Source organism: Rutidosis leptorrhynchoides, chromosome 6 (genome assembly GCF_046630445.1).
Source record: "Rutidosis leptorrhynchoides isolate AG116_Rl617_1_P2 chromosome 6, CSIRO_AGI_Rlap_v1, whole genome shotgun sequence".
Classification (NCBI taxonomy): Eukaryota; Viridiplantae; Streptophyta; class Magnoliopsida; order Asterales; family Asteraceae; genus Rutidosis; species Rutidosis leptorrhynchoides.
The window spans coordinates 141,541,058-141,553,458 of record NC_092338.1 but is presented as its reverse complement, the minus strand read 5'-3'; the positions used below and the strand labels follow the sequence as shown (position 1 = coordinate 141,553,458).

The 12,401-nt window shown below is 31.6% G+C and overlaps 1 protein-coding gene and 1 long non-coding RNA gene across 6 annotated transcripts; both read right to left on the bottom strand.

Moving 5' to 3' along the window:
- Nucleotides 1-414: 414 nt before the first annotated feature.
- Nucleotides 415-1,545, bottom strand: LOC139852664 (probable carboxylesterase 12). Its single transcript, XM_071841984.1, has one exon. The coding sequence runs from the start codon at nt 1,375-1,377 to the stop codon at nt 442-444; it is 936 nt and encodes a 311-aa protein (XP_071698085.1). The 5' UTR covers nt 1,378-1,545; the 3' UTR covers nt 415-441.
- A 94-nt stretch (nt 1,546-1,639) lies between these two features.
- Nucleotides 1,640-6,409, bottom strand: LOC139852063 (uncharacterized). Of its 5 annotated transcripts, XR_011760908.1 has the most exons (10): nt 6,057-6,409; nt 5,387-5,454; nt 4,878-5,028; nt 4,296-4,516; nt 3,553-3,632; nt 3,077-3,192; nt 2,749-2,934; nt 2,596-2,650; nt 2,139-2,233; nt 1,640-1,885 (listed from the first exon to the last, which is right to left on the bottom strand). It is a non-coding gene; the product is annotated as an uncharacterized lncRNA (long non-coding RNA). The 5 variants fall into 5 exon arrangements; XR_011760909.1 differs by lacking the exon at nt 3,077-3,192 and having other exon boundaries at nt 1,642-1,885; nt 2,511-2,650; XR_011760906.1 differs by lacking the exon at nt 3,077-3,192 and having other exon boundaries at nt 1,652-1,885; nt 4,878-5,022.
- Nucleotides 6,410-12,401: the final 5,992 nt, after the last annotated feature.

Here is a 12,401-nt window from a genome sequence, read left to right as displayed (position 1 = left end):
GATGTAGAGAGAAGGGTGAGAGAGATGGAGATGGATTATAAAAAAGACAGAGATGGATGTGAAGAACCTGGAAGGGGGAAAATGGGTCGGGTGGGTATTGGAAAACGGTTCCAGCAGTGTTTTTGGGGTACTGTTAACGTTTTGACGAATGAGGAGGTGACAACCATTACCACAATTTATATGTATATAAATAAAAAGCAAAGTAAGGGCGTCAAGTCAAATAGTTTTCTTTACAATCTACGTCAGGAGTGTCGTAATTGAAATGGTTCGTAGTTTCACTAATGAAAATATGAAATGCCTCAAAGTTACATCATATCATATAATCATATAATATTATTATAAAATACTCCTTATTACAAATTACGATATACTCCGTATAATAAATGTGAAATGGATGGAGATGTCTTGTTTGATCCAAAACTTGAAGCTTGACTGGCCTTCCTAGCTGTTGAAGAAAGTACACATTCTCTTGCGCAGAGAACAAGCAATATCAGCAGATGTGTCGTATAGGAAAAACACATGATTTACCCCTTTATCTTCAATTATTTCAACATCGCCAGTCCACCCATTTTTACCCAAGATATCCTTATATAAATATCCCCTATCCTTCAATATATCCAGCTCAGCAACACAAACCAATACCCTGGAGCATCCAAAATCCGAAACTTTCGGATCCTTATCCGGGTTAAGCAAGGGATCATCTGATCCACTTGTTTCCGGGTGGGCAAACTTCCATAAATCAGCCATCCCTGGCATCCACGGGTGTTGGGCTTCCGACCCGACTCGATCAATTCCCCAAAAATAAGGGTGTAGTAAAATAACCCCAGCAAGATTCATACCCGAATGTTCTGACCCGACCCGAATAGCCATATGATGAGCGATATTCCCACCCGCACTGTCGCCGGCGAAAAACACTTTTTCGTAGTCCGGGTATTCATTAAGCCATGGGTCGGGTCCATTCCCGTTAGCATGTTGTGCGACCCACTTGATTGCATCCCATGAATCATGGTAGCACGTGGGGATAGGATGATCCGGGACCGTCCGATAGTCTACCGAAACTATGACAACGTTTGATTCGGATGATACGAGGTTTAGGAAGTTGTGATAGAGCGGAGAGGCGGCTGTTTCAATAATGAAACCGCCACCATGAAAATATATCAAAAGTGGGACCCTTTTTGAGTTGGTTTTGGGGATGTAAAGCCTAACGAAGACTTGGGTATCGGTTGAGATAACGACGTCTTTGGATTGAACACCGGTGGTCGGATCATGGCCGGCGGGAACGGTGTTGGTCCCGCTGAGTTTTTCGTATCGGCCATCTTTGTATACTCGAATCATGTGGGGAATTTCTTTTATGATTTCAGATGATGATGAATCCATTTGGAGAAACTTTGTGTATCAACTTGTTCAGTGAATTAAAAAAAAATTCATGCGAAATAATTAATCCTCATATAAGGGTGTAGTTTTCTTTTTTTTGCTTTGTCGTTTTAGTTAGTGCCGTATTTTGTACTCCACTTTCTGTTAACATGGGGTCCCCATTTGTTTAGGAATTGGAATTACAAAGATATACAAGTGCAGAGGCCTGTGGAATCACGGGATTTTTAAGAAAAAATTATTGAATGATAAATATTTAAAGAAATACTATCAATAAAGAAGTACTATCAATAAACCAAAAACTTTAAACAAACGTATGATGTAAACCAACATATTTTTAACAAATTACCAATAAACCATAAGGCCATAATAACAAAGTTAACATTCAGTTATTAACACATAAAAATATACAGATTTTTTTTAGGAAAAGTAAAAATATACAGATTATAGAAAAAACACACACAATTTTCATGAAGTTTAAATCGCCTGAGCCAAAATCTAGATCATCACAAAACTGCATTATACAATAATAAAAAAAATTAAAGGATTGTGTTGACTTTTTAAGTTTACTCATTTATAAAAATGAGTAAGACTTCATGTTTATGCAATTTTTTTATTTATTACAGTATTTATTAATACTACTTATATAGCAAAATCTCATCAATTCGATACAAATTCATCTCAAAACATAGCTCAAATTTGAAAATGAAGAAATCTACATGTCTTAACAAATTGTCATGTCAGTTTAATGATAACATAAAACAAACCTTTTGCTTCAGTGTAAAAGATAGGCACCACATCTTAAAAGCTTCATCCGTCAACTATCATGAGTTAGACTTCGGTAAAGATGTTGTGGTTCTTGCTGCAAATGCAATAAAATTTCAGAATTTAAGTAAATTAAAGACAAACTGAAAACTTAGTTGAATCTATGGTATGAAAGTCAACCGTTGAAATGACATATCAGAACACACATGGTATAATAAAATACACTTTCGATAACCATATTATTATTATATAAATATATTCGTTTTATAGTCTAAGAACCTGTGATGAAGCTTAATGAAAGATGAAAAGATTATTATGAAATATGAAGAAGAATATGAAAAGATTATTATGTGAAAGAACTTGTGATGAAGAACCTGTGAAAGACACGTGGATTCACGGGTTTTTAAAGAAATTTTATTGTAATGATACATTATATAATCAACATGTAGATAAACCAACATAATTCTTGAGTATCTCCCTTTGACATCTTCTGTGTGTATCCAAACTAAATCAACTGCAATAACCAAAAACCACAATACTAAGAAAAGACTAATTGAAGAATTTTAATAAGAGAATGAACATTATCATTAAAAATTAATCTATAGAGGTTACCCGCAGTCGATGTGACAAACTCTTCAAAGAATATTACGGTAAAGATCAAAACTTAATGAAGACATTTGATCAGTACTTGCTTTACATCATGCATATATGTACAAATATATGTCAACCCATGCATATTCCAAGCAATTGATTCTGATGGTGTATTTTAGTTTGTTTGCAATGGATTATGTGCATTACCTAAAACAGAGTCATCATTAAAGGTTAGACCTTAAAGCAAAAAAAGCTAATATGATAAAGGACAAAATATAATAAACTTGTTTAGACCCAAACTAAATATATCATTTGGATCAGTTCAAGCCAAACTTGTTGGGTTTCGTACCATATGTAAAATCTCAAATGGGTCAAAAATTGAAAGCACTTAAAAAGCCCATGTCAAAAATTAAAAGCACTTCAAACACCAAGTCAACTACCCCATTGTTGATTTTGTAATAGGATCTAATTCATAGCAGCAAAGCATTAGTCAAATTCCACTGATTATGAGAAAATAAAATTTACATTGGTCTGTAAATTCATAGAAATATATTTAACCTATATTTCTACATTAATAGACTTGAAAACACATATTTCTAGTAAAGGTGGAGCACAAAAAACACAACCATTATCACTGAAATGGCTACACAAAACCTACATCACTTCACATGATAATTCTACCATATATGATATTCAGTCCCTACAATTTTTGTCAATGCTCTTTAATGAAAATTAACATTAAATACTCTACTGAATCTAATTAAGTATTTAGATATTAGATATTCATTTAAAGACGTGTTTTTTAAACCGGTAAAAGTAACTTACCTCTAATGTTTGAGCTTCTTTTCAATTAGACTCATCCCTTGTAGGGACTTCATTTTGTCATATCTTCACCCATTATGCACCTGCATCATCGGAAACTGTTTCATATGACATTTTTTAGGAAGCATAATCGATATTCGATAAGTAGTAGAAAGACTAAAATGAAAACTCATTTCAAACTTTATCACCCTACCATCTAATAAAAACTTCAAAGTGAAATGACATTACTTGCCTGCTTTAAATACTCTATTACTCGTATATTATTAAGAAAAAAATAATAAAAAAACCTTTATTAAGAAATAATTTATTGAAGAAAAGTTTAAGAAATGTGCAGTAGATAAATGTAATTTGATATACGTGACAGAATTTTTGTTACTAAAACATGAACATAACTAAGTTAGCCTGTAAAAATACTAAATCGGTTAACGAATTTAACGACATTGGAAGTAGAACCCAGAATGCAATTCGTGATTACCATTAAAAACTATGACAACGACCCACCCATTTTTCCACATAGACAAATTCTTAAATATGGTATAGTCTTATAGAAGAGGCATATGTAACTACTTAAGAATGGCATAGCACACGTAACATTAACATTAAAATTATTCAAAATAACTCACTAAAACCCTAACACAATACTCTATGTGAACAGTAAATATATAATAACTCAACTACATCGAACACCATCCATACATATTATAATAACAAATATATGCGAAAATGGGTAAGAAAATACAACATACCTTTTCAAAGTCATTTTCTTATGATATACAGGAATCGTAATTGTCTCCTTTACTTGCCACATATACATTTATGGGCTTATGGCAGCAGCAGCAAATGCTTGCTAGTTGCTACTATGAAACTTAAAACTTCAATCCATAAAGAAAAATTTCATGAACACTTGAGCATCAACAACTTTCAGTAACAGTTACCTTCCTCAAATCCATTCCATCACCCTATCAACCTAATAAAAAAATAAACTACTTGAAATAACCACAAAATATAACTTCAAACCCTACAGACAAATTACTGCTATATAGATCAACATTAATAAAATCGACCCACTCGAAAGTAGCATCTATGCAGACACCCTATAAACGCAAAGCTATGTAAATCAGTACTTACTTGAAACATCCATTGTGCATAGAAGACAATACCTATAAACAACTTTAAGAGCAAAGGATAATGTGTTATTGTTACTCAATACATGGTGCAACTTCATAATCAAACACCTTATATGCAATTTCATAATCACTATTTCACTTTAACATGGTGCAACTGCATTTAATTGCTACAAAAATTTATCGAAATATCATTATGCATACCTGCAAATGACTAAGAACCACTTCCACCCAAGTTCAGATGACCACTTCCACCTAATTTCATATGATCACTTTTGTTACTTTTTCTTTTGAAAGAGAATCATCATCAGTTTAGCATCAATTATTGTAGCAGTCAACCTTTGAATGCCTTCAACTTGCAAACATCAAATAAGTTCTCATCAACAAATATTAAATAGGTTGTAACAAGTACATGAATGCAGCAAAACATTCCAATTAAATTAGTTTACTTTTATAATCAAAATTTAAAAAGTTGAACCAAATAGAGTCATTTTATTAGCACATAACAATAATTTCATTGCCATTACTTCTTAGAAACAGTTTTTCATTAGAGTTTATTAAGAAAGATGCTTCCACTGAAATTTTTACACGTATAGTGGAGAATCGATTTTTATTCGTGGCGGAGGAACGACTTCCCTTTTACTTTAGAGTGAATCTCATAACTTCATGCAAAAGACTTAGATATAGATAGTGCATGAAATTGTTCATCATACCTATAGTGTACTTTAAGCTAACATGGATGCTTCCCTGTTTGGGTAGCCATAGAAGCTGCTCCCAGAACCTGAAACAGCAAGTATTTCACATTAAGTTAAACAGAAGAAAAGTTCACGTGTGGTAGACCTGCAGCTACACCTCTATACCTCAAGCCAGTGACTGCATAGCAGAATTTCTATATATAATACTTCTGTTTTTTACATATATGAAGATAAATATATAATATAAAATATAAATATTAAGATTAAGATTAAGTTCAAGTTCAAGTTTAAATCAAAAAGTTCATACGCCATTCTGATTTGTTACCTCAAATATTTAGTAAATTAGTATACATATATTATCATATCATATAACCAACAATAATATAAAAACCCCATACCTCCAGTAGTTATGTAACAGTATTGCTATCTCGTATTACTCGTATTAAGTTGTTGTCATCTCTCTGTATCTTTAATAATACTCGGTAACAACTAATTTTAAGACTTCAAGTTCCAATTAACTCTTTTAAACTTAGATTTACAAACATCAATTCAAAAACCCAAAAAAAAAAAAAATTAAATAAAAAATTAAATCGATGCAAGCGTAGGGAAATAAATCATAGAAAATCAAATCTAGAATCCCAAACCAAGAAAAGAAAAATAAAATAAGAGGTGATTGTGATGGCCTTACATGGTGGATTGGGGCTGGAGATTTTGAAGGTCACAACAACAGAGTTGATAACTCGCCAGAGTTTAGGTAGCCACACCATCTCGTCGCTGTAGATGGAAGCAGCGGTTGTGGTGGCAGCTGTAGAAGATGGCGGTGCTGGTGGCGGCTGCAGATGATGGCGGTGATGGTGGTTGTAGATGGAACTTTTGCTATGGCAGAGTGTTTAGGTTGCTATGCTTGTAAATTTGAAAGCCAGAGACCAAAAACGCGTGTTTTTGAATCAATCACAAAACCTGGATCTTTGTGTATATTTGAATTCTTGTTTCTTGAAATTGAAAGATTTAGGGTTTTTATTAGATTTGGGAAAAGAAAGAGCTGAGAGAAAGAGTCTGTAAAAGATATGCACGCGAGCTTGGATAGATTTTGTGTTAGAGGCAACATATCTATTACACCGTTTTTTTTAAGTTCCTTTTTTTTGTTTTTTTTAATAAATAATTAAAAAAATTATGTAATTAAAGGTGTTTTAGTTTTTTTTATATTAAATTAATTTAAAAGTTAATAAAATAGATGATGTAAGCATGAAGGTCTACAAAAGTGACATGTGTCCTCCTTATTTTTTTAACCTAAGGTAAAAATTAAAAAGTGATGTCATGGAAGTGACATTTTCATAGTATGTAGTAGACTAGATGTAGAAGTATTGACTCGTATTCATTCCTCCTGCGGCCTATCTATGCGGCGAAAAAGAGAAAAAAAAAAAATATCTACGCAGCAAATAACAATATGATAGCTTGACGATCCTCAAAGTTTCTTAATTAGTGTTGCTAGCCTTGCCTAACTAGTTAATTCGATCTACTTTTTTCTCCGGTGACATTTAATCAACTTTTGCTGCTGATCTCACATCGAGAGCAGCTCCTTATTTAGTCATCTTCAACAACTTCATCTCCAACTTCCCACTGATTTAAGGAAATGTCATAAAAGTACTGTATTTTCTGTTTGCTTAATCCTATCCGCATACGTTAAGAGCATAATAGAACTTACCTTATTATTCTTATCTATATATGAAAATGGATTATTAATTTGGAACAGCCTAAAATAGAATAGCAGACTATCAATATGGGATGGAGGGAGTATATTTTTTCTCTATCTAAAAAAATGCTCTCTAACTTGGGATTCGTGTAGATCTAATCTTGAACACACCTCCTCTTCCTCTCCGACTGCCTAAGCCGCCGTCATCACCATTATCTTCATCCGAGTTCTTTTCTTTCACGTTCTAGAACTTGTTGCTGCCATCTCCGACCACCGGCATCTCGCCGGTGGTTCGGTTTTTTAAGCAATCTGTTGAAATAAGTTCAATCACCACCATCCTCTGCTTCTCCAGTCTGAGAAACGCATACAGGCGGCGATTCCGTGTGTTTCGGCACGGGATCTGTAAATTAGTTTTGGTTTAAAGTTGTTTAGACTCGATCCTTCTTTTACGTACGATTGAGGTAGTTATCGACATGTCTTTCTTTGACTATTGTACCTGATTGAGGATTCGTTATCCTGGGTGGGTGTAGGCGGCAAGTTCCGGCAGGAGCTCTATTCCCATTTAGGTTGGATTTTGGTTTGGTGGTTGTAGGCTTAGATCCGCGAGTTTGGTGGTTGTTGTGTGATTTGTGTTGAAACCCCGGCAGTTTGTTGGCAGCCGACGGCTACCTTGGGCCGTTGGTGACTATTGGCGGCCCTGGTTGGATGCTAGTGGTCGTTGGCGGTTCGAGGTGGCTGCTGGTGACTACACTTTGTGGTTAGCGGCAGCTGCTGCATGTGTTATTGGTGGCTTCCTGGCGGTCACTAGTGGCTGCTGAAGTCAGTTTGCGGCAGCTAGTAATAGTCGGCAGTCGACGGTGATACATGTGGTTGGTTGCAGCTGGCTGTTATTGTGGCGGCTGGTGGTTGCTGTTGGCTGTTGGTTTTGCCGGCGGGTACCGGCGAATGCTGGCTGTTGTTTTGACTATCAGATTAGCAGGTTTGTAAATGTTCTCATAAAATTGGCGGAGATAACTGTTTCCTTTATGGTGCGATTTTGGGTTTTGTTCTGTTAGATGTTGCTCGCCTGGTTCATTCATTTCATTTAGTCGTCGCTGAGTCTATTCGGGTGGTTTTGGTGCCGTTGCCAGCGTTGTTGACTTGGTTGACATCGCAAAAAGAATGTTTGTTAGGGTTTCTCTCGGGGTCGTATTGTCTTCCCGATCGGTGATTGGTACTAATGCGATGGACATGTATGGGTTTTTCGGATACGAGAGTTTTTCTTGGTTTGCAGGTGTGATAACCCAGAAATTTCCGACAAAATTTAAACACAATCTCATTTAACTTCGAACTGATTCCAACGATTCACGAACCACTATTTGTAAATAATTATGTATTAATATTAATTTTTATATTAATATTATTATTATTATTTATCATCATTTACAAATATTATTACTCTCAATATTATTAATATTATTATTGTTAATAATTATTATTATCATTAATATTATTAGTATTATCACTTTTACTAAAAGTGATAAGATTAATATAAGTATCATTACTATTAATATAACTTATTACTATTATTATTAATAGTACTATTAACATTTTAGAATGATTATTATCATTATTATTAATTATAATTAAAATTTACATTTTTATTATTAATATTGTCATATTAATATTATTATCATTATTAACATTAGTATTAATAAATATTATTATCTTGTTATTAATAGTATTATTATTATTAATATTATTAATATTAAAAGTATTATTATTGTTTTAAATATATTTATATTTATTGATTATTATTATTAATATTATTATTATTATTAATTAAATATAAATATTAAATCAATAGTAAATGGATCAAGTAGGTATTAGGTCGCCATTTTTTTTGTTATGATCTGTTATTTTATAAAAAGTAGATTAGGTATTATTAGGTATATCAAATTTTTAATTGATCGTGATTCATATCTGCTTCCCATTATTTTTTAATACTTTTTAAATTATCGGTTCCTGAGTGAATAATCAAGTCGACATCCATAGTAATCAATCATCCCAGTTTAATTATAAAAACCCAATCGAATTCTCCATCATCTTTATCAATTATCAATTGTAATTACTTCACTTAAACTGAATCATTTATTTATTTATTTTATTTTTTTTTCAAAACAGTCTCTTGCTCTGCTCGAGTTTTATTTTTTTGAAAAGCTTGATTTCGAATCCATTTCAAAATCCTTAAATGCAGGTGTGTTAGGAATCTTTAGTTCAAACAAACTGCAAAATCTTAGCTTCCAATTCCTTCTATTGATTTCGGATTTGAGAGTCAAAGTTAGTTTTTCAAAAGTCAACTGTTGTGTTCATCGAGAAATTCGTATTCGTTTTGATGTTTCAGATTAAATTGAGGATTGAAAAAGATTAAAGGAATGATTTAAAATAAATTTCGTGTTGTAATCATAATCTAAAATAGTCTAGAATTCATAATCAATAATTGAGTTAATTTTTTTTTTTTTTTTTTGAACCAGCTACTGCTGCTGTTTAATTTTTCTATTTCTTTTTCTGGTTTGTTGATCACAAGAAAACATCAATTCTATTTTAATTTCAAAACCAAAAAGAACCATAAATTTCTGTTATAATTTTTGGGTAATTGAGATTCAAGAAGAAGAAGGAAAAGATGATAAAACATTACGGGTTATATATTTGGGGGGGGGGGGGGGGGTATTAAATCAGAAAACATGAAATGGAGGAGTGGTGTGGGTTGTTTATGGGTGAGCGAGAGGTCTCGGTTTCGAGCCCGGTTCGGGGCATATTATTTTAGAAAAAGCCTATAAGGTAGTTTTCATTTTTATTATTATTATCATTATTCTTATTCTTATTCTTATTCGTATTCTTATTCTTATTATTATTATTATTACTACTTTTAAATCTATCATTTTATTAAAATTAGTTTTATCATCTAAATTAACATTTTTAATAAAAATATTATTTTGTTATTATTATCTTTATTAAAATTATCATCATTATTTATTACCATTAATATAAGTATTATTATTAATGTTATCATTATTATTACCAATATGATTAACCTTATTATTAAAAGTATTTTTATTATTAAAACTAACATTTTTATCTTAACAATAATATTAAAACTTTTATTTTATTATTATTACTATCATTATTATTATTATTATTGTTATTATTATCATTATAATTATTTTTATAAACATCATTATTAATAACATTAAAATTATTATGTTTAACATTATTATTAATATTATCATTATTTGTATTACTAATAGTATTATCTTTATTGTTATTATTATTTACTATTATTATTATTTTATTAAATAAGTATTAAGTGATATGTATTATGCTTATTATATATATCAATTATCAATAAATTACTTAATTAAAATAGGTTAATAAGACATATAATTTATTGAAATAACAATTACACCATTAATAATATAATTGTTCAATTACAATTATAGATTTTAATATATAAACTTGATATAGGTTCGTGAATCCGAGGTTAATACTACACTTGTTCAGTGCCATCATACGCATAATTACTACAAACTATCGTATCGTATCGTGAGTTCATTTGCTCCCTTTTTATCTATATTTTTGGGCTGAGAATACATGCACTATTTTTATAACTGTTTTACACGTTAGACACAAGTACTCAAACTTTTATGCTATATACGTGCTTTGTCATGCTAAATCTCTGCCGTAATATCGTTAATTGCTGAGATATAAGATGCTGATGTGGTGGTAGCGTGGGGGTACGAAATAGTACTATATTTTTACTACGAAATACGTTACAAATTACACAAGTTTTAATTATTTATTTACAAATGGGATATACCTAAACCTCGCTACAACACTATAGGCAGTGTACCTAATCGTAGAGTAGTATAGTTTTTAGTAAGTCCGGTTCGTTCCACAGGGAGCGGGCTTATTGCACACTATATTTTTAAACAACTATATTTGTATAAAATATATATAATTATATATAATAATATATAAAAGGGGGTTTACCGTTTAATGACCGGTTTGTCGATTTATGTTTTAAGCGAATCGTATAGTAAATGACGATATTTAAATAACAATATAAAATAAATAACAATAATTAAAATGACAATAACTAAAAGTACGAGGAAAAATGAAATAAAATATATTATGCTTATTTAAACTTCCGTAATCATGATGTTTGACGTTTTGATTTTAATTTATTGTCCTGGGTTAATTGTCCTTTGTCCTGGATGTATTTGAAACCTATCTGGTTTTTGTCCACAATAGTTCATCGATCATAATTATAAAATGCTCGGCAAATTTAACCTTATGCCCGAAGTTAAATATTCCAACTAATTGGGGACTTAAACTGTAACAAGATTTTAATACTTTGTTTAATAATTACACCAGGATGTCGACTGAGTGTAACCCAAGGTTTTAATATTTTGTTATCAATTATACCAAGTGTCCTTTGTACATAATTTCACCCCTGTTTTAATTATTCTAGTGGCTATTAATCCATTCCCGTGTCCGGTTAAATGAACGATTATTCGTACATATAAATACCCCGCCCATCGTGTCCGATTGAGTGTATATGGTAATTTATAGGGACGCCCAATTGTAAATCTTTATATTAACATTAACAAACTATCATTTAGTTAAACAAATATAAAGCCCATTAATAGCTCATAGCCTAATTTCCACAAGTGTCGTTCTTTTGCCTAAACCCCAATTATGGTACAAAGCCCAATTACCCAATTTTAGTAATTAGCCCAACATCATGATTACTTCGTTTTAAATAAGCATAATAATAACTTAGCTACGAGACATTAATGTAAAAAGGTTGAACATAGCTTACATTGATTATTTATCGCGTAGTGTTACACGGACAGAGCTCCGACTTTAAAACCCGTAAAATAACCTTCGCATAACCCAAAACTAATCTAATATAAAACTATACTATACTATATATATATGTAATATATATATATATATATATATATATATATATATTTATTATTATTACATAGGAGTATTATTATTATTATATTTTTTTACTCGCAGAATTCGTGAGCTTTTATAGGAGTTTTGATTTTTGACAGCTCCGCGAGTCGTGGAGTTTTTAGCCTTCAAACTCCGCGAGTCGCGGAGTTTGAAAATCCAGCTCAGGATCATTTGTCTCATAGCTTGTCGACATAATTTTTAAATATATAATATATAAATAATTTATATAATTATTTAAATATTATATTATATTCTTGTGCATAGTTGACTTGTAATTTTTGGTCCGTTGCGTCGGGCTTTGATAGTTGACTCATGTCCCGGTTCTGAATTTTC